This window comes from Henckelia pumila, chromosome 2 (assembly GCF_033568475.1).
Source record: "Henckelia pumila isolate YLH828 chromosome 2, ASM3356847v2, whole genome shotgun sequence".
Taxonomy (NCBI): domain Eukaryota; kingdom Viridiplantae; phylum Streptophyta; class Magnoliopsida; order Lamiales; family Gesneriaceae; genus Henckelia; species Henckelia pumila.
The window spans coordinates 95,262,159-95,290,133 of record NC_133121.1 but is presented as its reverse complement, the minus strand read 5'-3'; the positions used below and the strand labels follow the sequence as shown (position 1 = coordinate 95,290,133).

Sequence of the window (27,975 nt, the reverse complement as noted above, 5' to 3'; positions counted from 1 at the left end):
TCCATCCGGTTTGCAAAAATGTGTAAAACAATTCACTCCAAAAATTAGGACAATTTGAGTATAGTCTAAAGAAGTCATCGCCATACGCTTGGCAAAATAATTTGGTTATGTTTGAACATGCACTTTGAAAAACAGTTTAAAAACAGTTTTAATAATTTATAAGTGAAAAAAAAAAACTTAAAAGTATGTGCTTGGTAAGATTTATAATTTTTTTAAAATATATTTTTTAAAAAGTGTCTTTCAAATATGTTTTTAAAAAACACTTGAAAGATATTTTTAGATGTTTTTATAATAAAACTATGGAAAGCAAAGATAAATTTTTTACTTTTGAAATGTTAAAATATTTTTTTAAAATAGTTGTCCAAACACATATTTATTCTTAAAACAACTTTTAAATATTTTATAAAAAAAATTTAAAACACTTTTATAAAAACGTTTTATAAATACATGTCCAAACAAAACCTTTATGTGACCCGGGTGTGTTGTGCAAATGAAGTCTTGCCCATTATATACAAGTCTCCTACGATAATGAATGGTTTAGATCATCCTAATCCAATGATAGAAATTATATTTCAGTAACATTCCACAAAACCTTTTTGACAATAGAAGGTAGAACTCTTCACAAACATAACTTTTGCACAATGCAAGATAGTTCAAAAATCTATTTCTACCATAAAAGTATGAATATAGGGGTAAATTTTTTGCATTGTGTATATACATGTTTATCCTTTTATTATATATAAATAAGATAATAATGAGGGTTATATTAATAAAATTACAAAAAATTAAGAGGCAAAGATGGAAAATGCACAAGACAATCAATAATTTCACATATAACTTCATTTTAATGGACTCTATTTAATTATATAACTTTCACTTTAATTCTATCATACTATTAATTGCATCAAATATTTGTCATACATAAAATTTATATGTACTTCCACTTTACTTCCTTCCTATTATTAAATTTTGATACATACATTTTATATGTTATCTATTTCTACTATAAAAGTATGAATATAGGGGTAAAATTTTTGCATTGTGTATATACATATTTACCCTTTTATTCTATATAAATGAGATAATAATGATGGTTATATAAGTACAATTACAAAAAATAAAGGGGAAAAGACGGAAAATGCATTTTTTCATTGTGTATATATATGTTTACCCTTTTATTTTATATCAATGAGATAATAATGAGAGTTATATTAGTAAAATTACAAAAAATAAAGGGGCAAAGATGGAAAATGCACAAGACAATTGAATGCAATAATTTCACATATAACTTCATTTTAATGGACTCTATTTAATTCTATAACTTTCACTTTAATTATATCCTACTATTAATTGTATCAAAAATTTGTCATACATAAAATTTATATGTTCTTCCACTTTACTTTCTTCTTATTATTAAATTTTGATACATACATTTTATATGTTATCTATTTTCTACTATAAAAGTATGAATATATATAGGGGTAAAATTTTTGTATTGTGTATATACATGTTTACCCTTTTATTTATGGAAAATGCACAAGACAATTGAATGTAATAATTTCACATATAACTTCATTTTAATGGACTTTATTTAATTCTACAACTTTCACTTTAATTATATTCTACTATTAAATGTATCAAATATTTATCATACATAAAATTTATATGTTCTTCCACTTTACTTCCTTCCTACTATTGATTTTGTCAAATTTCGATACATACATTTTATATGTTATTATATGATTTTTTTCATTTCGTCAATGTATTTGCAATATTCCAATATAAATTTTGTAATAATATTCACATATAACTTCTATTTTAATGAACTCTATTTAATTCTATAACTTCCAATTTAGTTCTATTCTACTATTAATTGTGTCAAATATTTGTCATACATAAAACTAATAGTTCTTCTCTTTACTTCCTTCCTACTATTAATTGTGTCAAATTTCATACATATATTTTATATGTTATTATATCATTTTTTTTTTCATTTCGTCCATGTTTTGAAATATTTCAATATAAAATTTGTAATAATATAATAATATTATTCAATCAAGGAATATATTATTGACACCGATAAAGTGTATATTAAAATGTCTTGCAAAATAAACAAATGCATATACTAAATTTATATAGCATTTTGACAAATTCACAAAAAATATTTAAAGTAAATAGATAGAAATTAATGGACTTTATTTAATTCTATAACTTTCACTTTAATTACATCATACTATTAATTGTGTCAAATATTTTTCATACATAAAATTTATATGTTCTTTCACTTTACTTCCTTCATAGTTCCTACTACTAATTGTGTCAAATTTTCATACATAAAATTTATATGTTCTTTCACTTTACTTCCTTCATAGTTCCTATTACTAATTGTGTCAAATTTTCATACATAAATTTTATATGTAATATATATATATATCTATATATATATATATATATATATATATATATTCATTTCGTCCATGTATTAATTGTGATATTCCAACATAAATTTTGTAATAATATATTAATAATATTCAATCAAGGAATAGATTGTCACCAATAGATAGTATATTAAAAAATATTGCAAAATAAACAAATACATATTGTAAAATTTTATAGCATTTTGAATAATTCTCAAAAAATATTTAATGTAAATAGACAGAAATTCAAAATTCCAAAATAATAAATGCTTTTAGTAAAAAAAAATAGCATTTTGAAAGATTTTCATAAAACATTTAAAGTAAATTGACAGAAATTCAAAAATCCAAGATTTGTTTCAATTATTTATTATGATGAATAATTATTTTAAATATCTATTATGAGGACAATTCCAATAGTATAGTAATAAAAAGTATTCGAAAATAAATAAGTGATTATAGTTTTAAAAAATTATATAGTGTTTTAAAAAAAATCAAAATATTTAAAGTAAATAGACATAAATTCAAATATCCAAGATATATCTATTTATTATGATGATTTATTTCAAATTAAAGATATATATTTTTAGTATCTATACTTATACTATTTTGTTCATGATTATGGTATTAGTTTTGTTGATTTAAAAAAAATGGTTAAATCATTTCAAAGAAAACCATTCTTTATGTAAATTTATTATCGTGTATAATGGCGGAGCCAAGATTTTAACTTCGCCCAGGCTAAAAAATTTTAGCGAGAAATCCAAAAATCATGTAAGCTAAGAACACCGATTTTTGAAGAAAAAACAGTAAATTTTTTTATTAAAAAAATAAAAAAATCGCCTCAAAATTAATTACAAAAATATTAAATATTTCTGAAGAAAAACTCATTTTTTGTTTTATTTTATTTTTTGGACTAATTTTGATAACTAAAAGGTGGGCTACTTTATTTTTTTAATTGAGCTACCCGGGCTAGCATAACATTAACCCAAAAAATAACACTTAAAATTCATTTTTAAAAATGTGGGCCATATAAAAAAATTTAAAAATTTTGGGCAAGTGGCCTTGTACCTGCCTCCGCCCTTGATCGTGTAGACCTATAATTGTTAATAATTCTTTACGAAAAATACACTTTAATATAAATAACATATCATGCATTTGGGTGTTCACTTTGACAAAAGAATTACATTATATATGAAAAGATACACTCTAATATAAATAAAATATTATGCATTTGAGTGATCACTTTGACAAAAAAAACATTATATATGAATTGATATAAAAATCAAAGATTAATAAAAATGTAGCAAATTGGAATACTTTGATATATGTAAATTATTATGTATACTAAACTAATTTTTTACAATGTAATTCATCAAAAAATATTTTGGCAAGGAGATTAATTTATTTTGAATTTTTTATATTTTGAAATTTTTTAATAAAAACTATTTTGTTAAATAATTAATGAAAATTTTATTATTGAAAAGTGTTATAAATTATCTTTCATTATATTTGATATATTTAATTTTTAGTTAATGAAATAAAATAAAATAAAACGCTAATTAAATATGATAAATTTAGGATGAGAAGTAAAATAATAATTAAAATTAGTAATTAATATGAAATAATACTTAGTGAAACTATCCTTTTATATATAATAATGATTAAGAAATTTTTTATTTAAGATGATGATATAATTATTAATTAATATAAAATATTATATTTTAAAATATAAAAGACTAATTTAAATTAATAAGTACTAATAAAATTTAGTGAATTTAGTATTTTTGTTAATTTTTTATATAACTTAGAAACATGAATATATCATAAGTAAAAAATAAAATATTTTGGATACTACTAAAAATGCACGTGCTCCAGATCATTTATTTTATGATCAATTTGTTATATAATTAAATTAAAAACAATACTAATAATGAAATATATAGTGAAATGTGTTATAACTTAGAAACATGAATATATCAAGAGAAAAAAAAAAGATATCTTTAAAAAATATTTAACACATTGAGTACAAAATGATATATAGATGGAAGTATAAAGTGGTCATTTAATATTTTGAGTCAATGTTTTAGAGTATTTTTTTCACCACTTTATACTTCCATCTATATATCATTTTGTACCCAGTGTGTTAAATATTTTTTTAAGATATCTTATTTTTTTACTTATGATATATTAATGTTTTTAAGTTATAACACATTTCACTATATAATTTCAGGGCTAATTGCATTAATCTCCCCTGTGAAAAGTCTAAAAATCATAAAACCCCCCTAAGAAATATTAATAGGCTAATGCATCCCTCAGTTTTTTAAAATGTAGCACATTTCACCCCTATATTATACAAACTCGGGCACATTTATACCCTCTCATAGGGGTTTTTATGCTAATTTTTTTAAAACATAGAGTCTTACATGCTATTAATTTTACACAGGGTGTTTTATGTCTTTTAAACTTTTCACAGGGGGTGTGGATGCAATTAGCCCATATATTTCATTATTAGTATTGTTTTTAATTTAATTATATAACTAATAGATCATAAAATAAGTGATCTGGAGCATGTACATTTTTACTAGTATCCAAAATATGTGATGCACTTGTGTTACAAAAACAGTGGATTATTATGAAGTCACGTTTTTAGTTTTAACCAAAAGGTATTTACATTTCTTGAAATTCACGATAGACAAAATAATCTTTGATATTTTTATAGACATGTTTCCTTTAAAATCGTTGGATCGGACAGCAAAAATGCTAAAGGAACAAGAACAACCCATTCCATTCAAATTAAATAAATTAATACAATATTTTCATCCATAACTCATAATTAACAAAATTGCATTTAGAATAACAAGGCCGCCAATGCAGTGATCTTCTAGAATCTTCTCCAAAATCACATATTAGTATACTACAGTAAGCCACCAAGGACACGAACTAGTCTGTCAAAGGAAGACGATTCAATGAGAGTCGCACCAAAAACAATTGTCTGAGATCGACATGTGACTTGGTATATTTCGATAGCTCTAGTCAGGTGACTATTTCCTTCAGTCACTCAAACCTCTTGAGGTGCATCAAATGAAAAGCAATCTCAGCCAACTAACCCATAGAAAAATATGGGTACCACAAGTAAAATCTAGTCCATTCTGAAGTTGGATAAGCCTTCACATCATATAAACCACTAATACAAATTAAAAAAATCCAAGTTTTGGAGATTAAAAAATGGTGGGATAAAAAAGGAATTTCTTGGAAAAAAAAAACAAGTCATAGCGCTTCCCCTGCCCCAATACAAATATTAAACATGCCCATCAAGCCAATACTACCGAAAAAAAGACAGCGAATAATAGAGGAAAAGGATGGACATACTTCAATCTTGTGGCTCTTGGCTTGGTTTTTCTCTTCTTCTTTTCTTGCTCTTGTTCTTCAATAGGCCTTTCTCTGCTAATGACTTCAACTTCTGAGATTTTCGCTCCATGGCTTTTTCATCAAAGCCATCATCCATCATTCTCATTGTTGCAACCCGTCTAGCCTTGTAGACCTGAAAGCAAAAGTAACCAAGATACTTTCATACCTAGTTCTCATTGCAGATTTTGGAAACACATTCCACTTGTTGAACAATAAATCATAACAAATTTGGAAGACAGTTAGAAGAAGTGAGAATTTCCAAAGATTGAAATAGCAATACTTACTTAAAAATGGTAATATGCTCTTACCTTTGTGATATTATCCTCGAGCACTTCCTTTTCTTCGCACTCAAACTTCTCCAATTGTTTTCCTATAACAGCTTCTATTTCATGCACAAGATTTACATCATTCTGCAATAATATTAAAATCATTAGAAATGCAGACAAAAACCAGAAGCCTCTGATTCATCACTAAACAAAAGTAACACTAATATACAAATAATTGATTAAAAAAAGGCAAGAGCCTACTGCCAGTTTTCTGTTGTCACATTCATCGTAAAGTCAAAACTCATCATGTGCCATTTCCGGAATTGGAAGTCTATACAGCAAAGGGTATTCAGCCATGATTTAAGATACTTAGGTGCAAAATGTCAGCATTCAGCAATGACTTACAAATAATATTGCTCTACAAAAATGAAAAATTCAGCCATATGTTCACATGTTTGAAGGATATCAGTATACTTCATACCGGAGTAATAAAGCTAAGAGCCAGGCCGCTTCTCCCTGCTCTGGCAGTACGCCCAACTCGGTGAACATAATCTTCTGGATATCTACATAGATTGGGAGATGCGGAATTGATAAAGAGAAAAGCCACCACAAGTCCACAACTAAAAATAAAAAAATATAGTAAATACCTGGGGACGTCGTAATTTAGGACTAAATCTACAGTGGGAATATCCAAACCGCGATTGGCTACATCAGTTGCTATTAGCAAAGGAACCCGACCAGATTTAAATTTATGCAATGCAGAGAGCCTTGAAGATTGGGACTTGAAAGAGTGCAATGCTGCAACTTCTAATTCAAGCTGTTCCAGCAATAAACTCAGAAGTTCACAACTCCTGCTCAACCACAGCACAGCGCATCAATACAGAGGTTAATACAAGAATGAGGCCAACAAGCTAGTCTCGTCACAATTTACCACATAATTCATGGATTGTGATAAGTTTTTACAGTCGAATGAAACTAGCAAGATCACCAAGATGATTGCTAGAAAGTATTTGGTAATTAAGAATCCACTTCTAATACCTGCAGAATGTATCCATTTATTTACTTTTAACTCATGAATCAACATTCTTAAATCTATTTGTTTTCCATGGGCGTATCAACATTCTTAAATGAAAAAAGGTTGCTGTTACGATATCAACTTAAATAACTTTCTTCCTGTCAACATTTCCATTTCATGAAAGTCGTCCAAACTTTCAATAGTTGTGTCTTTCCATGCATCTTAATCCATAGAGCTTTGCCGTCAATTGGCGGAGTCTCGAGTTCAAGTCCTCCCCTCGCTTTTGTAATAAAAAAAATCCATAGAGCTTTGACCATACATGGCTATGCCTAACAATTTAACAAACTGTGAATAAAAAATTGCATCCTACGGATCCTTAGACAAAGTCTTTCATTATCCACAGTCCACACCAATAAACCACCCACAGGATCTCACTCCACACCAATAATCATTAAACTTAATAATTATTACATTTTCCAAGGAGTGCGACAGAAACACGTTAAAAGCACAGGTAACCAAAAACTCTTGGATATAGAAAAGAAAATTGTACCTGCAGGTGGAGACAAAGATTATGGCAGACCGAACACTGATTTCCTCCATTTTTTTTAGTATGTGTAGCAAATAAACATCCTTTACATTCTTCGGAATATACAGATACTGCTGTCTCAGAGACTCTACAGTCTTGAAACCTTCATATGCAGCATAAAAATACGCCTTATTTGCAGAAAGCTCAAGCAGTGTTTGCAAATTACTAGTCATGGTAGCAGAAAATAGTAAAGTTTGTCGATTCTTTGGCAAGCACTGGAAAATAACTCTCAATTCCGCTTCAAAGTTCACACCCAAAACCCTGTCTGCTTCATCCAAAACTAAAAACTGCAAAACATCAACTTAACCATTCAGCTATACCGTAAGATCACTTATATTCCATGGAAAAACTAATATTACAGATCAATGGCAAACAAAAAAGTATAACTATGAAACCGGGACGGCCAGGAGTAAGATTAACAACCTTGGTTCTGGAGAAAACAGCAGGAATATCATCGGGATTTTGTTCAATGAGAACCTTAATTCTGCCAGGAGTAGCAATCACCACATGGGGCCTCTGCATTAGAGCTTGTGCCTGGTTTATCATATCCATGCCGCCCACAACCACCGCCACTCGGAGGCCCAAACCTGAACCAAAGGCCCGGAACTGCTCCGCTAACTGGTACGCCAGTTCCCGGGTCGGAGTCACCACCAGAGCGAAAACCCCATATGGATCCTCGGCGAGACGATGGAGAATCGGGAGCGCAAACGCCGCCGTCTTGCCGCTGCCGGTCTGGGCAAGGCCCATGACGTCCTGGCCAGATAGAATTCTTGGAACGCAATGCTGCTGTACTGGAGTAGGGCGCTTCATGCCCAGCTCCTTGCAGGTATTGACAGCCCATTCGGCGAGGCCAAGGCCCGAGAAGGTTGCGTCGGCTGGAGTTGGGTCAGGGTTTAACTCTTTTTCGAACGATTTCGGGGTTTCAATTGCTGCGGAGGCGGCGGCGGGCGAAGAGGGTTTAGGGGGCCGTGAAATTTTCGCGGCGGCGCCAGATTTTTTCCTGTAAAATAAGGGGAAATTCTTGTCAACCTCGGTGTCTCCCTCCATTAACTGTGAATCCGAGAAGATCATTTGCAGGCAACACACTCAAAATGATTAAGAACTCAATGTTTTTTGAAAAACAATAGAATATAATTGAGAGGGTTTAAGATCTTAATTAGGGTCTTCTATATATGATGAGTTCTTATATTTTTTATTTAATTTATTAAAACATTTAACCAACAAATATAAAAAAACAAATAGGAACATGTAGTATGATTTTTTATTTTTTTTTGTGACGTGAGAACTGCAACCGCTATTTTCGGTGTGCACTCGGTAAACCTTCGGATTAACGCACGTAATAGCTTGCAAACTACGTTAGCCAGGAAAATCATACTAACAAGTCTTGTATGACATGCTAATCCAAAAAGGTGTTAGCAGGAGAACATGTAGTATGATTTTTTGCTTTTTGCATATGGTCTGGTGAACCGCACGCACCATTGTTGGATCAAATATCTCACTTGAAAACTACATGATCCAATAAATTGCAGTGTCGTACGTACAACACCGATTGTCTTTTTTTTTTTTTTTAATATTTGTGAAAATCTAAAACATTTTTATTTTTTAATAAATAAGTTTTTGAAAATTTAAATTTTTTTAGCTCTCAAATACATGTTCCATTTTTATTTACACTAGTACTCGAACGCACGCGTTGCGTGCTGCTCATTTTTTAACTGAAAATAAAAATAATAAATAGTGAAATAAAAAATGACATTATCGTAAATAAATATCCATAAAAATATATATATATATATAGTGAAAGTGACATTTTCGTAAATAATTAGTTATCAATAGACAAAATATGATATTTTGGTAATTAAATATATACTAAAGGCAAAAAAATAAAGGGGTTGACCATACCAAGATACCAACCCCTCAACTTTAATAAAATAATATAGTATAGATGAAAAAAAAACCAAAAAAATCAAATTTGTGATTTTTATTTTCAAAATACCCTTTATCATCTGGATTTCAAAATGACTAAATTTAAAACACTTCTAATAATATGATTTCGAAACAAAAATGTTAATGATAAGCTTTATATAAAAATATTCTATTTAATCATTTTGTTGTTTTTGTTATTTATCTTCAGATAAAATTACTAAGCCAACGTCAAATAATGAGTTTTATATATTTATTTATATTAATAATTTTAAAAGATGTTTGACTGAGCTTATAAGTTTTACAAAAAAGCTTATAAGCTTTTTTTTTTTTACCAAACTCATCGATATTTTTAAGTTGCTAAAAATAAATTTATCCAAACACTTTAACATCTTATTTTTAAAATAAGACCTAAGAGTTTATAAGCTACTAAAACAGTTTTTAGCTTTAAAAGCTTATAAACTATTTTTAATAAATTTAGCCAAATACCTTCTTAAGACACATAAAAATTCGTGTTCATAAACTATGCATATTATATCCAAACTAATTAAATTGAGAAAAACAAATATGAATTATGATAATTTTTTTTTTGGATATTTTGGTGATTCTTCTCATTATTTCTATTACTTAATTAAAGAAACCCCAAATAAACGAAATTGATGGTAAAAAAAAAGATCATCTTGAGAAATTATGCATCGAATCATATAAGCTGGCTGCAACTTCCAACCATTACAACCACGTTGATGATGATATCTCAAAGAAACTAAGACCGGTACATCTAATCCTCTCCTAGCACACGCCACGGCACATTCACGGTACAACTACAAATCAGTTCGGGAAGGGGGGCAAAATATAACCGACACTAAAACCCATCGGTAGGTCGACGCAGACCGACGTATACAGCTTTCCGTACAAGGGGATGAACGTCCTCAATCAATACCTCAGCCTCTAATTTCTCGATATGAAGCCATATCTATCGACGACAGCACAAGGGAGACGAAAATTAGATCAGAATATTACTGGAAAACTACAGAAAAAATCAGACAGAGATGGGAACTAAGCATGGAAAGGAAGAACATTACCTCGGAAGAGTATTGACGAGTGAGGGCCTTGATGTAGCCCAAGGTTGATAAACACCACTGTTCCTTTTCACCAACATTATAATCATTTCTGGTCCCTTTACCGTTGGGATGACTACAAATGTTCCCCCAAAACCAACAATAAGCAAAATGAAAAATTTATATGTATATATTTAACACACAGACGTGTATGTGACCATGGAGGATTAGGAAAAACAAGGCACCTTTTTTGTGGTTTTTCATCAGCATTATCCACGTCTGCTGCAGGAGAATCCTCCTCATCAATAGCCATTTCATCTGCCTCGCGAGAAGGGTGCAAGGTACCTTCTGTATCCCGAAGTGGTTGCGCCAATACATTCACAAAGTTTTTGTACAAGAAAATAAATAGTTCCTGCATGTCCATCAATGTTCACTGAGATCAATTCTCATATGATGCTATTATCTTTTTAGGCTTAGTTTGGATGTTGGGAGTGAAAAGGAAGAGAAAAGTAAAAGAGGGAAGAGAAACGAACTAAATTTTTGTAAAAATCTCTGACAAATTTTCCCTTCTTTTCCTCCCATTAAATTAAAACCTCCCAAAACACCGAATTTTTTAAATTCCCTTTTCGTTCCCTTCTTTTCCTTCCAAATCACAGTCCTCAAACGAAACCTTGGCCAAAACCAAACAGTAACTACATGTACCTCTATTTCACTGGCAGCTCGAGCAAAAAGAGCCTCTTTTGCTTCCAAGGATTCACGTAAAGAAACCTCCGACTCCTTTGTTTTATTAACATTGGATTGCAAACGTTTCATTTTCACAGGATTTTCTGCAAGAACAGGCTCACCATCCACAAGGGTAAGAGTAGGCTTCGACTTTGCATCCTCCAAGTCAGACTGCGCTTTTGATGCAGCTTCAGAAGCAGAGACCACATTCCTTTTTAGGACTGCTATCTCTTTTCTTAGATCAGTAATGCGATTGGATGTTTTGCTAATCGCATTTCTCAAGACCTGTATTAGAAAAGAAACTTCATCAAATCAAATAGCACTACAAAATCATGTTAAATTGGTTATGTGAAGTGACTTGCATTAAAAGAGGGAACTTAGTAAGAGTACAGAAAATCTTCACAGCTTAACTGCTGAAATCATACCTCCCAGGGGCGATCAGAAAGATGAAATTGATCAACATTCTGTGGCAAGAACACCCATCTCACAATAGACAGATTAGATACAAGGCGATACCCCATCATTCTGTCAATGGTTATGGCTGTCATTTGAGCATTGTTTTTCCAGAAATAACTCACTTCAGATAACATTGAAACTTGCTTGTCCTGATCAGAACAAATCCTTGCAATGACCTGGCCATACCTCTCTAAGACAGTAATCAAATGAGTAAAGCTTTTTGAACCAATATTGAGAAGAGTCTGGACAACCACTCTGAGTGTGACATCAAGCCCCTGATCAGGAATTACTCGACTCTCAATCCATGAGATAATTTCACGAGAACTTAATCGGTCTTTCACCATTCCATTGAGCTCCACGGAGAGGCTGTGTTCAGTTTGATCCCCATCTTCTCCGCTGTATATGAAATTTGGCGTACCTTTTGGTGGAAGTAACTCCTCTAAAGCAGGAGCACTCTCCACACTCTTTATGCAATATTTTAAAAAATAAATATTATATTAATCAAAACTGAACCTATTAATAAAACAACGTTTTAGACCTTTAATACACTCAATTTAATTCCCATAATATGATGGAACCATTCAAAGCACAATATGCTGTGAATAATAATAAGATGAATATTTTTTTAATACAAAATGGAAGAACAATAGTAAATGTGAGGTGGCATAAAATACCTGTTTAATTTTGTCCCAATATGACAGTCGCACTTCCCTTTCCAAAACCTCCTGAACAAACACCCTTTGAGGCGCCCATTTTGGGAGGTCAAGGACATGAGACCATTCTTCCCATGGCCAAATAAATTGAAAATTAGACCTGCAACAAAAATGCCACCAAATAGTGAATTGATGTGTCATTCTAACTTAACATAGTTGATCAGGCACATCGAAGAGGGAGAATTGATGAAAAAAGTGACTATTGAAACTAAGTTATCACTAATTTATGTAGTGCCTCTAAGATGAGGAGGAAGGGAGGTGGGGTTGGGTTGGGTTGTTCACATTCTCTGACTACAGAGTTAGTCTTCAAGCTGTTCATATCATTCACCAGGTCACCAGGGCAAATAATTATTTCAAAGCTGGATTATACTGGCACCAAAATACACCATTATGGAATTTGTAACGTTATTAGATAACAAATCCGAGGGACCAGACTATGACTTCAGTAGAAGGACCAACTAAGCATCTAACTGCAAAACTAGGCTAATAACAATATTCAAAATGTTGGCTTACAAATGGTGTGAAAACCAAAGGATAAGGCGTGTACGGCACTCCATGTCTAAATACGCAATTTTATCAAAAAGAGCACGAACCGCCCCGGCCACAACAGACGGAAAGGCACCCGGAAGAGCCTGCAGTAATATTACTAGGGTCAGAACATCTGACAGGCGTTTCATAACCAACAATAGATGAAATATGTCTACAAAGTGGTAAGCATGGGCAACTAAAAATGGGATAAATTTGAAAAACCATTGATACCTTGCACAGGTCCATTATAACCAGGGTATAGTAGATGGGCCTGAATGGCGGTTGGGGCAATAAGAGAATCTGCAAGGCAAAAAGACCAATATAAACCACATAAATACATAATGCATTGAAACAAGTGCTAAAAGAAGGTGGCACTCTCACTCATCAGGGGAATCTCTCTGTCCCTCACTTCTTGTTATTATCATCATAGCTAATTTGTCACTGCAATTAATACACAGCATCTACTACTTCCACATCTACAACTATTATTTCCAGCATTTTTTGTTCTAAAAAGCGCGAAAAACGCAGATTAAGCTCGATGAAGCACGAAGTTTGAAAAAAAAGCTTGAGTCAGGCAAAAACGTCAAATATGATTTCATGTGCACCTGCATTATGTGACACCTTTTGCAATAAGTGAAATGTGATTTCGTGTGCACTATTCAATCTATGCACAGAAAGAGAACTCCAAAAACTAACAAACTGAATTCCGCATTTGCGATCCCATTTCCACCAATATCTAGCATACTCTGACTGCTTATGTCTCACTCCAAACCAATTTTTAAAATCAATTCAGAACATCAAAAGAAATAAATATTCAGTAAAATCAAGCTCAAACTATAAGAAAGAAAGAAAGAAAGAGCGATGGCTAAAAGATTGGAGTACCATGATTTGTACCTGGGAAAATATTGTCTCACACATAAGGAACTCATATCGGAAGGAAACAGGTAGGCCAACCATGGATGAAGCACATTCCTTTCGACTAGCTTTGCGTGAAACACAAAAACGAAAAATAAGATAGAACTCCACTAAAAATTTTAAAAAAAATGTTATATGATAATATAATGGCAAAAAATGAAGTCACGCGTGCACACCAAGTTATAAGCACTAAACTAAGGAGAGATATTGAAAGCATAAGCATAAGTACCATGCGGCTAGAAGAATTGCAACACCTTTGACAAAACATATCAAGAGCATAGCATGATTGAAAAATTAATCAACCAAGCCTGTCTGGTAAAAAAATCCTAAGCCATCTGAAGTTCATCACTAGGTTCTACACGATAACCAATATCATTAAAAGTAAATCTCTGATTTCTTTTGCCAAAAATATCTTTAATGAAAATTGGCCCCTTGCTACCAAAGACTCTCATAACAAAACCAGTCACACAGAGTCACAATAGCAACATCCAGAGCTTCAAGAAACTATAACAACATTTCAAAACCCCTATCTCAATTCCCAAAGCCAACATTCAAAACATTTCTTAGACTGCATCTTCGAAAAATTACCCTAATATCAACTGCACAGAATAAGTTATCTATTTTGAAGCAAAAAAATACTCTTTCATGGTCAGACTGAATGAGTAAAATAGCATTGCTTAGAAAACCGAAATTAGTAAATTTACTGACCAGCCATTTAAAAATAAAAGCACGTCTAGTAAATATTCTTCCACAACGAACCGATCTATAGGTTGCAAATCCTGCTAAAGGAACAAAAGAGGGAGATGAGCCACTAATGACAATAAGATCATCCAAATACTTTATGCGCAAGGCGCAAACTTTAGGTACCAAAGGTTTAAAGCGTACAAGTTCTACCTCAAAATACACAACTCAGAAGTAATTTATCCAATAAAATTAAAACTATAAAAAAACCACCAAGCTTTAATAAAAATACAAACATTCACACAACATTAGCAAGGAACAGCCGCTAGAGCACAATAAAGACAATGATAGATGGTTGTTTACGTTGCCACTTCCTGAACATCTGATGAGGGTAAAACTTGATGTGACCTGTTATAACAAGCATGTTATGGTGCTAAATTACTATGACTATTTTCTAGATCATCGAGGCAAAAACACAGAACTCACAGAAAATATCAATAGGAAGCCTCCATATTGAGTCTCATCCCCCTGGAATGGTTCGAAAGGGGATGAAATTTAATATTTGTTCAAAGATGAAAAATAGATCAAACCCGTCCCAGTGACTTATAAATGCAGCCCAACGAATTACTTATTTGTCCTGTCAATACCAAAAGCACCTCAAGCATGGCAAAACACTACTTTAATAACCAATGATCGCTGATACATTAAAATCATTTAAGTAATAGACATGAAACACCGAACTGAAAATCAAAACTAAGTTTCGGAAGACAATTAAAACCAAAAAATTTCAGAATCATAATGTGAAACCCAAAGATGTTATTAAGGTATGACCAATTCATACGACAGACCAAAAGTGATGCGCATGTTATTGACCATCAAGAACATCTGCCATTTAGATTTACATCTAAGTCAATAAAAAGCAATAAAAGTTCACACGTATTAGCTTCGGACAACATAAAAACACTAAATGCAGTGTAGTACAATTACCTCTGTCTTACTAGAAGGAAAAATATTGAGGCTGCGCATACGCCGAGGATATTTCAATTCAGCTTCATGTGTCTGTATGCCATAAGTGATCCCTGTTACTTCAGCTGGGGGATTAGGTTGCTCAGGACAGTTCAAGGGACCAAACTCATGAGACTTTCCAGAAACCAGCTGTGGTTCAAATGAAAGGTGGGGTCTGGGAACTGGAGTAAGAATAAAACTCAGACAAAACTTTTCTATAACATTATAAAAAGAGAATTTATGAGTAGAAATATAAGGTCTCTGAATAAATCAAGCATCGCAGCTAAAATTAAATGAATAACCTAAATCAAACATTTAACCTCCCAGTTGATGAAGAAACAAAATGCATTTGATGAAGCTAAAATTTCATGCAAGTTCCTTGTTATATGTACATAAGGGTATGATTCCGGCAGTCCGTGAAAATTGACTTCGATGAAGCAGATGGATCAAAATGGGACCTGGACAGTTCCAGTAAGCAAAGTTCACCATGAAGGAGAAGCAAATGAATTTAGCAAAGTAATTTGATGCAATTTTCTGGATGGAAATGCAATTAAGTAAAACAAGAAGCAACACACTTGATGCCGTTTTTAAAGAGGTACTTAAATACAAAATCATTATTATTGATGATTTTAGCGTCCACAATATTAAATATATCTGATGATGTTGTTAAATATACATAAAATATTGAATAAACACCAGATGTTTGAGCATCTTGATGGATTCAGGAAACTAACAAAAGCAAAGATAAATGTAACCATACCACTATCCGCCTTCCATCCCTTGTTGGAAAGATCTTGAATCCGACCCCATAGATCCTCCAAGAAGTCCTAAAGATGCACACACTAAACAATTAGAAATAGAAATTACCGTATGTCAAATACTTGTGAAAACTTGCGCAGATTTGCAAACAAATGTTTCATTTAGTAAAAGAGAGGGAAAGAAAGAAAAAAGGTAAATAGATTTTAAGAAGAAAAAAAAGACTGAAAATAACATACTTTTTGTACATCACCCTGATTCATATCATCAGTATATTCAAATGCGCAGCACCCAGTGTCAGAAACGTGCCTTCTGATACTCATGTACGCTTGTATTCCCACCATAACCCTATCTATCTCCTCAGGGACTTGCTGGCAATCAAACAAAAAACAAACAGTTTCAAATAACCATCAAATGTTTACCAGAATTTTAAAAATAGCAAAAAAGAATGAACACTGGCATCTTTTCGCAACAAGAATATATCTCAAAATTGAAGTTGACAGTATTAAGATTATATATTTTAAATATTATTTTTCGTCAAGTATCTATAGGAAGGATTTTCTACAGCATTCAAATCAAGAAATTTCAGGTCATATAAAGCAGTGATGATTGGCTTTAAAACCAACAGATTTCGATTACTGATTCAACCCTCCAGACATTAAAACTGGGGACCTATGTTATCATGGTCGAGCCACGTAAATCCTGTGTTGTACTACATTCTTTTTTTACGACATGTATACCATTAAAACTGAACTTGGTATAAAGTGGGAATTTCAATTAGGCTTTTTTTGCCTCTTCTGAATCTATTCAAGCAAAAAAGAAAGGGTGGTCCACTTCAACCACAACCTCAAACAAATACTAAGCCAAGCTACTATTCAAGTTAATAATACAAAAAAAATATGGTTCTACTTCATGCAAAGCCTGACCATATAATAAATAGTGACTACGCTTTCTGCAATCTATTCTAACCGAGAGTTAGTCAACGAGTTAGTCAACAAGTTCATCTACATATCTGATCTCTGTCTCTAATTTTAGAATCACACATTTAATCATCTCTTCTGATTGTCTGGCTATCAGACAAGTTCAAATACCCATGATTATTTAGCTGGTTTTATCTCCACTTATCTATCCTCTAACGGGCACAATTTTGATTTTTTTTCCTGCTCAACAGAAAATGAAACATGAGATCTCTATATGTCCACTCTCTAATGACTGATAACTTTTCAGTTATTAGAGTTGCACAATAATCATGAAGGAAGGCAGAAATGAATTATTACCTCAACAAGTTCTGCACCACCCCAAGGGAGACAAGATAAAATGCATGTTATATAAAAGTCGGCACAAGCTTGCCAAGAGGAATTTCCCTTCTCATCATCCACAGTTGTCGCTGCTGACGACAATAATGTCTCGAATAAAACAATTAACGAACTTGGTAGGAGAACTTTACTGCACATCTGCATTCCACAGACCAGAAAAAGGGGTAAAAAGAAAAGAAATGGAATTGGAATGCATAAGATTCATTTTAAGAAAGGATTGATTATATGTCACTTAACAGTAAACAAGGAATTACAAGTCAATGAACTCAGATTATTCTTACAAAATGATGAAAAGTCAGCCTCAAGTTTTAAGCAACTACCAAAAAGCGAAAAGAGGGAGCATAATTCACAGCATTCAAAATAATGAAAGTAAATAGGCAGCCTGAGACAGCACGTGAGAAGCCTCATGATTTTCAAATTCATTTTTTACAGGTTAATAAACCACAACTAAAAAACAACAAAAGAATCATAGTTCCTCATATTTGGAACAATAAAGAATATATCTGAAGTCAGATTGCATATGAGCAGGCCTCATGAGAACTATTTATTTTACTCCAGAGCTCAGAAAAAGACAAAGTAATGCGAAAAATTCTCAGTAAATCAGAGGTATCAATATATGAAGTTCCAGTGCAGACCTAGATTTAGTATTACATGTACAAAGTGTATGTGTATTACATGAGGTTGTTTTTCGTTCGGTCCACAATAAAGAGTAAGTATAGAGGTATTCATCAAGCAATAAAGAGTCACAAGAAATATACCAGTACAGTCAGAAAGCGCATAAGTACACGGATCCTGTTACAATTTCCAACATCTAAAGCAGCCTGTCAGTCGATAAGGGAAAAAAATATCAATAAATGAGAATCAAATGAAAATAAACAGCCAATGGCAGTTAACAATTCATGCCGACACAAAAAGCCAATGACTTTCCCAAAATTGGTCCTAAGGAAACTAAAAGTGCTAGAAATAATAGAGAAACGCCTGTCATGTGAAGACTAACAAATACAAACTTCCAGAAGAAGGCTATTTTGGCAAATTAACATGGTTGCAGCAGATATACTAGATCCAGCAGAGCTATAAAAATAAACCACAACTTTGGGATCAAGGTAGCCGGCATGTAAGCACAAGGAGACATCTCTTTTAGGTTTGCTTGAGAGAGAGTGTAGAAAGAGGGACAGAAGAAGAGAAATATTAGAGCATGACATAAAAGAAAGATATACAGGAACAAGCATAAAAAACAAAGTTCACAATTTTGGTGTCATCACCTGCAAATTAGCATGAATCCTCTCAACAATATTCCGGACAAAATCTTCATTTTCCAAGTTTAAGAGCCCAACCTACAATTACAAGAGAATTTCATTTAGTGTATAGTGTCTGACATAAACAATTCACAGCAGAATGATGTGTTTGTACATGACTCGAGAATTTATAAAAAATTGAATTCAAACATATACATCAAACGCTAAATCTAAACGGAAGTTGTAGCACAAGTTGGTTGCTTTTTAGGCAGATAGAAAATCCTACTTAAGAAAGTAAATTTTATCCGTGCAAAACACCAGATTTCAGCAAAACTAACTTCCTTAATCCGGACCATCTCCAATATTTTCTTCAGATTTGTGTAACATTTTATGAATTTATTAAAAATACGAAAATGAATGCTACATTGTACAAAGATTCAAACTGAACTAAAAAAAGTTAATAACTGAAGGAGGAAATAGTTCCAGCACTGCTCGATTTCATATTTCTATATCGGTCCTGTGCTCAGATTTATCATCCATGAAAGTTTGACTATTAGTCAATAGACATTCTGTAATTACAAATAATAAAAAATTCACCAAAAATCCAAGCGAAAGCAAATATTGGAAAAGATGCTGCATCCTAAAAAGATTCAAATCGAAAAGAAAACACTATTTGACTGCAGGAGGAAAGAGTTCAGCCAGTGATTGATTTCATGTTCTCAGATTGTCCTATGCCCAACTATATCTTCCATGAAAATTTTATGGTTTAAATTTACCAAACGTCAGCAACTAGAATTTTAATAGGCATTCTGCCAACCACAAATCTTAAAACCCCAAAAATCCAAGTAAGACCAAATATTGGCCATCTCACACATTCTTCAGTCTCTATTTACCGCCATGGTTTTCAAACAAATATCTTCATTGTTTAGCCCATGACTAATACAGTAGCAAATAGCAATATACAAACACCATACCAACAATACAGATGTAGAATGTATGAACATGCTATAAGCAAATTCAAGAGAATTAATACAAGTAAATAGGATCAAAATTATGAAGGATAAAACTTGAGCAGGAAAGGCTTGCATACCAATGTGGCATACAAAGGTATCTTGTGAGGCAACTGCTCAGCACACTGGAGAAGAAACTGCCAAAATATATAGAAACATATATTTAAAACAAAGAAACTTGGGCATAATATTTACAGAGAAAGAGAACATATCATTCATTTGACATTAAATACGCAACGCAATACGAATGAGAGGACGAACTCGACTGAGCAACTGAATTAGCATTGCTGTTTTTCTCACATGCCTCTAATTCAATCAATATCCTAAGTTATGAAATTAAACCAACAAGCGAAATAATCAAGTAGTCAAGACCAACAAACAAAATAGAGTAAAAAACATGTAAAAATCCATACGGGTAAAATTTCGTCGCTGGAATGCAACAATTCACGGCGAACAACGCCAAAACAAGTCTCCTGCGATATAAAACAACCAATGCATCAAAGATTGAGGTTCGGTCAAGTAAATGTTACACGAGTAACGGAACGCAACCAACTGAGAATTCGTTGGTCGGAAATGAAAAAATAGAGAACTAGGGTTTTGAAGTGGCGCGAAAAGTGAGGAGTACCAAATGGTCTTTGTAGTCGGTGTTTCCACCATACTCCGAGCAATTCTCTCCGATTCGAAGAACAAGACTCCGCCAACTGCTCATTCCGACGGCGGAAGAAGTCTGGACCGAACTTCGGGGACGGATGAGGGTTTAACGACTTCCAAACGTTCGCAGCACCTGAGCGGGTTAACCCCTTTCTTTTCAAAATCCCCTTCGTATTTCTTTCCTTTATTATTATTTTTTTATATAAGTTGAAACAAAAAAACACTATATGGTAATCTTATATTCTTATAACTGGTAAAAAAATGCATACACTTTGTATGTGTAAAAAAAAAAAAATTTAAACAAATATGAAGTCAGTGAAAAGTTTTTAGTGAATTATTGGGTAGATAGGAGTAATTTTCGAATATATTATTTTGGTGTCATCAAGGTAATTACTGTAGCATACTTATTTTTTTATAATATAGAATAGATGATTAATCATGGGTACGTTCGAAAACAATTTCCGTAATCTTTACCTTCTCTAGCACTGTTTGGCTCGGGTTAACATTAACCTCTTTCTGTTCATTGAAAAAAAAATTTCTTTAAGTGATGTTCAAGTTAGTGGAGTAGGTGAACAATTGTCCAATAGTCGGGTGTTCGATTCTTCCTATCAATACTTTCGTGAACTAATATGTCACACTGAGTTTGTCTAGTACGGACTAGCCTGATTTGCAAGTTATTGCGTTAGTACGAAAATTTATTATATTATAATAATTAATTAATCTATCAAAAATTATATTGTAATTTTCACTACTAAACATCTTTGGGTCGTAAATGAAATGATAATTCATAATACATGGAGGATAAATTAATATATTTGATTAAAACATGGTGTGTGACATGAATTTTTTTAAAAAATTTGAGTCAAACGTTTGTAATGGATAAATATTTTATCGCAACAACAATCATACAAACTAGTCATCATTTTTTTGTTGTGAAGTAGGAAAACTATTTACAAATAGTAAAAAAATCGATTCTTCTACCAATGATTTTTTCAAACGAGCAATAAAATTTACCTGACGGTCCGATTAGCCTAATTTGAAAGTATTGCACATTAAAAAACAAAAAATTTAACATAAAAAATAATAATTATATTTTTTATTAAATGATTCAAATAAGAAATTTGTATCGGTAAAATAATCACATGAGTTTTTGTATAAAAATAATAATAATAATTTATGAGAGAGAATGATATATATTTTATTTTATTTTTAAAAAAAACTATTGTTTTTTTTGTGGATGCACCCATAAAAACAATATTTTGATAAATTTAATGGATGTCTAGATTTATCTTACCATTTTTTAAAAAAAAATAAAGATTGAGCAAATTGGTGATAAATCCCCAAACCCAAACTTAACTTTGCCCTAGCTCCCTACCCATAAGATTCTTTGCAATAGCTCCCTAGGACCACAAAACTTGAATATTTAATAGTTTAATTCTTGTACTGGATTTATGTTTTTGTATGCTTAAAATCTAAAGATTTTATGCTAAAATCTGAAGATTTCGTGCTTATTCATGGTACAAAGAATTATCCGTAAAAATGGTATCAAAGCCTTAGGTTAATTATTCAGACATAATATTATTCGTTAATTCATGCTTTTCTTTGTTGAAGAGAATATTTTTTTTAAAAGATGACTTCAAACGAAGGTTTGAATCAAGAGGATTTTATTCATATGAAATCCTATAAACAAGTTAATCTATTCACAATAGATTACTTACAACAGGTTGTGATTAATGCTCTTAATTTTGAAGAGATAAAGAAAAATGATTTCTAACTCTCAATTTTTAGAGATTACCTCAGATTCCTCTAAACTCTCCGGAGATCTTAGAGAAATTCAAAAGACGGTACAATATTACAGCAATCAGCTGCATGAAATACCTCGGCAAATTGAAGAAATCCTTAAGAAACAAGAAGAAATTCTTGGAAACCTAAAAGATCTTCAAAATAAAATCATAAATCTAGAACACACTTCGGGTTCTAGAAAAGAAAATACAGGAGGAAGGTTACCACTCTCATTTGGTACCGAACCTTTGTTACATCATAAAGGTAAAACCAAAATGGTCCAAAAACCTTTAACCAATGATGAAATGATGATTAATCTTATAAAAGCAGTATCAGAGAAAAACACTATCTGATGACTACTTTAAAAAGATTAAATCTCGAGGATCTACAAGATCTTACGGATTTCTTTGCGAATCTCAAAGTAATAGATCTAAAAATGAATTCCCCTGAGGGTGAACAACCCATAGGGAATCCCCCAAGATATGTGGTTAAAACAGAAGAACCACATAGTGAGTTTCAGGTTGGAGAAAATTCACATCCAGCAGGAACCAGATCGAGAAGGAGTAAAATCCCACTCCATCAAACTCCTTACGAAAAAACTGTTTTAGATCCAATACATCCTTACGGGGTTATGTTAAACCTTGATGTTTTGGACTTTAAAAACAGAGAAGATCTTATAGATGATTGGACGTCAGCTATGAGAATAGCAGCAGGGACATTAGATCTCAATAAAGAAGGATTCATTAAACTTCTAGAAATGAGTATAATGGGATCTGTTAAGATCGCATGGGAGATGACTATTCAAGAAACTAAGGAATCAATCTTAGCAGGAGAATCCCTCAGCGAGATTGGAGAAAGAATGGTCACCCTATTTAAAGCACAATTCATAGGGGTAGACTATTTCAATAATCAAGATACAGAGAAAAAGATAAGATATACTCAAGCTCTTTATAGCCTCGAGTTACATGATATCTACTTAGTTGATTAATACATTATGTTATTCACTAAATACAGATGGAATTCGAGAGTCGAGGAAAATATAGCTATTCAGCTATTTTTTGCAAAAATGTCAAGTCCCTGGAGAGAAATGCTAATTAAAGAATATGTTTCAGGCAATCTTGATACATTGGCAAGACGTGCCTCCTTTTTGAAAGGAAAATTAGCAGAATGGTGCCATATGGCAGCATTACAAAAGAACTACAAGAAAAAAAGGGGTATAGATAAGCGTACAACTTTGTGTTATAGAGAAAATGATCTTCCAACGATCATTGGAAACAGATCACATGGATTTAAAAGGAAGAAATTCAGAAATAATCCCTATAATAAAAGAATGAAAAGTTCTTGGAAACCAAGAACATTTTGGTCCAAACAAAAGGTCAGATCCTATAGATCAGGTAGAAGAAGTGGACCTACAAGAACATCCCCAGCAACAGGCTCATCACAAAGCAGGGGAAGAACACCATCAAGAAGAACTTTAAGAAGAACTCATACAAGAGAAAGTGAAAGTTTCAAGGATTGCAACTGCTGGACATGTGGAGCAAGAGGACATATATCTACATATTGTCCAAAAAACGAGAAAAAAGGAGTTAAACTCTTTGAAGCAACACCAGATATGGATGATGCGGTTTTCTTTCAAGATCTATTCCAAGTATATCAATTTGAGGATATACCCTCAGATGAAAGCATATACGAAGAAGAGATATTATTTAGTCGAGAAGTTTCTGAAGATGAATCAGAATCTATATCAGAGTAAAGAGGAAGTGTTTCGCCATGAAACACATGAAAGTTTGGCTGGATTCTTTAGTCAAACCACGATATCTCATAATATGGTCCAAAGGATTATGAGAGAAAATCCAACATTACAGAAATACCAAGGATTTTCGGCAGGACAAGTTGAAAGAGTCTTAGGAAACCTAGGGCTAAGACAAAGAAAACATAATTTGATTTATAAGGTATCCAGAAGGGAAATGGCGATCCCTATGGAATTAACCAGTAATCAAATTGAAATGCAGTTAATCCCCTTTGAAGAAATTCGAGAAGAATTACAGAAATTAAAATCAGAAGTAGCAAAGACAATGTCTTGGATTCATATTGGAGCAATCCAGATTATGATCAAAGCTACTTTTAAAGAGGGAATAGATTCACCCATAGATATCGTAGTATGCGATAAAAGAATGGGAAATATACAAGATGCGGTTCTAGCAACTATCTCCAGAAATTTATGTGAAGGAAAAATTGTGGGAGTTATTTATCCAAGAACAACCTACAATTTAGCTGATAGAGATTTTAGTCGAACCTTGACTTTGCATCAAAACTTCAAGGAAAAAAGACTAATGAGGAAAGGTAATAGGCCATATTCTATTACGTACAAATTTCATATGCTCTTTCTAATACTCACCATTCTGAATTATTTATTAGAAATGAGTTCATTGAAATTCCAAAGATCTTTGGGAAAGTTGCTCAAGCAATATACCCGAAAAGAATCGAGTTTCCTTTAATTCAGGAAACAGGCATTCAAATTCAAGACAGACCGGTTCTATACAGAGACCTTAAAATAGAACCCCGAAGGTTATCTTTCCAAGGAGACATAATGACAAGCAGGAGATGGGACAAATCTCCTATTCAAGAAATTCCACCAGAAGAAAAAGAGTTTTCTATAATAGGAAAACTTAGATCTTCAGAATGATGGAAAGAAGTGAAAATAGTATTCGAAATTACAAGTCATCGGAACTTGTTCCCTTGTAACTCGATTTACTATTTGAAACAACAGGAAAAATGAACTTACCAAGGAGTGATAAATATTGGAGAATTGGAAGTTCAAATCTGGGAAATTCCAGGAAAATAAATGGATCAACTCATTCTTGGTCTAGAATTCCTGGAGGACCATAAACCATGGAAATGCCTTGAAAAAAGAATAGAGTTCATGGCAAAAGAAAAGACTTGGAGGATTCAATAAGAATTCTACAAAATGGAAAACCAAGAGAATTGGATAAGGGATAATCCCTTAATTAGATTCGAGAACTCTGTTCACAGACAAAAGAAGAAGCAACAGTTGTAATTAGTAAGTCATGAACATGATTTACTAGAATGCATTGAAGAAGTAGAAAGGAGTAACCATACTCTACCTTCTGAGGCCTTAGGGAAACTAAAGGTAAATAGTCTTAATCGGATTACTGAGTTACAACACATTCTGTTAAAAATGGCGGGGTCATTTAGTAATCCCTTTAAAAAATGGCAACAAGTCCTTTCTCCATATACATTCCGATAGGGATGTTATATGAACAATATAAGGCTGAGTATTTTGCAGCTTATATTAACTCGGGAGCAGGAATTTGTACAGCAAAAAGAGGAGTCTTTCCTGAAGAATGTGAAGAGGAATTGCAAAAAATTGCTGGACGAGATTTCTCTCGAAGAATTTTAATTCTTTAAAAGGAATAAAACAAGCAGAGATCCTTATGGGAGGTGCAGGTCAAACACCTTGGTACAAGGTAAAAACACCACCAATCTATTTCCATGATATAGGAGCTGATATCCTGTTAGGAAATAACTTCTTACAAATGTTTAAGAAGTACACACAAGACAATGAGTCAAGAAGACTTATGTTCACTACAATTTGTGATCATAAAATTATCGTTCAAAAACTCAAGGTTGCTTTTTATCAACAATTGCCGATAATATTTCGCAGTCAGCGTGGTGATAAAGGACAACTTTTTCACCCAAAAATGAAAGATCCAAGAAGATTTGGAGAAACCATGTTGAAAATAACAACAGAACAAGAACTCCAAACAGAGGATATGGAGCTTCTCAAGGTAACTCTAAATCACAGAGATATAGAGTTAGAGAATAAAGTATCCCTTGAAGATGTCAAAAAAAGGCTCAAAGAAAGTTACAACGAGCATCCTTTGGCATGGTGGGATAGAAACCAACTCAAAGTCAGTCTTACTCTAAAGGAAGGCAATGAGTATGAATTCGTCAGATATAAGCCTATCCCGATGAACATAACAGATCAAAGGGATATGAGAATAATTATCAAGGAACATTTGGACCTTGGTTTAATCAAAGAAGGAGTTTCACCATATAGCAGTCCAGGTTTTCTGGTTAGAAATTATGGTGAAATAAAAAGAGGGAAACACAGGCTAGTTATTAACTACCAATGTATTAATAAAATCCTGGAGTTTGATGGATACTTCATATCGAGTAGAGAACACCTAATTAGCTGTGTATGAAATGCTAGAGTGTTCTCAAAATTTGATTGTAAGTCTGGATTTTACCAGATTCGAATGGAAGAAGGAAGTAAGAAATTCACAGCCTTCTCTACTCCACAAGGACACTATATTTGGGAAGTTATGCCTATGGGATTAGCTAATGCACCCCAGATATTTCAAAGAAAGATGGATAACCTTTTTAAAGATTATTTTAACTTTATGTTTGTTTATATTGATGATATTCTTATAACATAAAAAAATATAGACGAACACGTTAAACACTTAGAGATTTTCTCTAAAATTTGTAAACAAGAAGGACTGGTTTTATTTGAAAAGAAAGCAGTCATGACAACGAGGAAAATTGAATTCCTCGGTATTGAGATTGATGAAACTGGAATAATTCTACAACCCCATATTGTGGAAAAGGTAAAGAATTTTTCAGATAAACTCAAAGATGTAAAACAACTCCAGAGTTTTCTTGGAGTAGTTAATTTTGCAGGGATGTTCATTAACAATCTAGCAATGTACAGAAAGGTGTTCAGTCCTTTGTTAAAAAAGGTTGCTAGGTTTATATGGACCGATGACCATGTTGGAACATGTTTTCAGATCATAGATCTGATACCCGGTGCAGCGGAAGTTTAAAATTTTTTATATGGAACGATTCCATATCATGGGTATCAAATCCTAACGATTAAATTATGCAAGTAAAATAATAATAACAATTAATATTTTACCTCTTCAAGCTATGACTTGATTATGGACTCCAACAGATTAAATCTGCTCTTGTTGTAAATCCCAGGAACTGATGACTTGCTCGATCAACTCCTGAATTAGGTCCACGAACAGAAAACTGAAACCCTCTGATTGATTGCACTAGAAATCAATCAGATGTTTATCGAAGAGATTAAACAGATTTGATCTGTCAATTCAGAATGTAATTTTTCATAAAAATCACAGACTGAATTCTCTCAAAAAGGAGAAGGGATTTCGAAAATTCTCTTGAGACACTCTCTCAAATTTTCAAAAATTCCTTTTAATATATAGATGTGATTTTTGAAAATTGCAAGATGAAATCAATGATTATTTTAGAAAACTACATATATATATATATATATATATATATATATAATTTCTAGACTAGATTAAGTTATAAGTCTATTAGGACACTAACTCCTTAGGGCCCATAATCCATAACTTAAGCCCAACAAGCAAAGCCTGTTATTATAAAAATTAATATAAAATTCATCATGACTCCAATTGATAAACTAATTTCACCAATGTGCACAGAAACCATTTCTGCACCTTTTAAAATCAAGATAATTTTTCTGAATC

At 32.4% G+C, this 27,975-nt stretch overlaps 2 protein-coding genes across 3 annotated transcripts; both read right to left on the bottom strand.

Moving 5' to 3' along the window:
- Positions 1-5,162: 5,162 nt before the first annotated feature.
- On the bottom strand, positions 5,163-8,829 carry LOC140882737 (DEAD-box ATP-dependent RNA helicase 36). The gene is made up of 7 exons (XM_073288913.1): positions 8,113-8,829; positions 7,654-7,976; positions 6,736-6,939; positions 6,570-6,651; positions 6,131-6,232; positions 5,784-5,955; positions 5,163-5,359 (listed from the first exon to the last, which is right to left on the bottom strand). The coding sequence occupies exons 1-6, from the start codon at positions 8,758-8,760 to the stop codon at positions 5,785-5,787; spliced, it is 1,530 nt and encodes a 509-aa protein (XP_073145014.1). The 5' UTR covers positions 8,761-8,829; the 3' UTR covers positions 5,163-5,359; position 5,784.
- Positions 8,830-10,275: 1,446 nt separating this feature from the next.
- Positions 10,276-20,817, bottom strand: LOC140880015 (nuclear cap-binding protein subunit 1). 2 transcript variants are annotated; one of them, XM_073284055.1, is made up of 19 exons: positions 20,631-20,817; positions 20,419-20,478; positions 20,086-20,142; positions 19,023-19,094; positions 18,519-18,581; positions 17,722-17,898; positions 16,684-16,815; positions 16,449-16,515; positions 15,671-15,870; positions 14,711-14,784; positions 13,982-14,066; positions 13,319-13,387; positions 13,073-13,191; positions 12,521-12,659; positions 11,816-12,310; positions 11,370-11,675; positions 10,913-11,079; positions 10,692-10,803; positions 10,276-10,582 (listed from the first exon to the last, which is right to left on the bottom strand). In XM_073284055.1, exons 1-19 carry the CDS (start codon positions 20,712-20,714, stop codon positions 10,472-10,474), a joined length of 2,589 nt encoding a protein of 862 aa, XP_073140156.1. In that variant the 5' UTR covers positions 20,715-20,817; the 3' UTR covers positions 10,276-10,471. The 2 variants fall into 2 exon arrangements, with proteins under 2 accessions (XP_073140156.1, XP_073140157.1); XM_073284056.1 differs by having other exon boundaries at positions 14,711-14,781.
- Between the last annotated feature and the right edge of the window lie 7,158 nt (positions 20,818-27,975).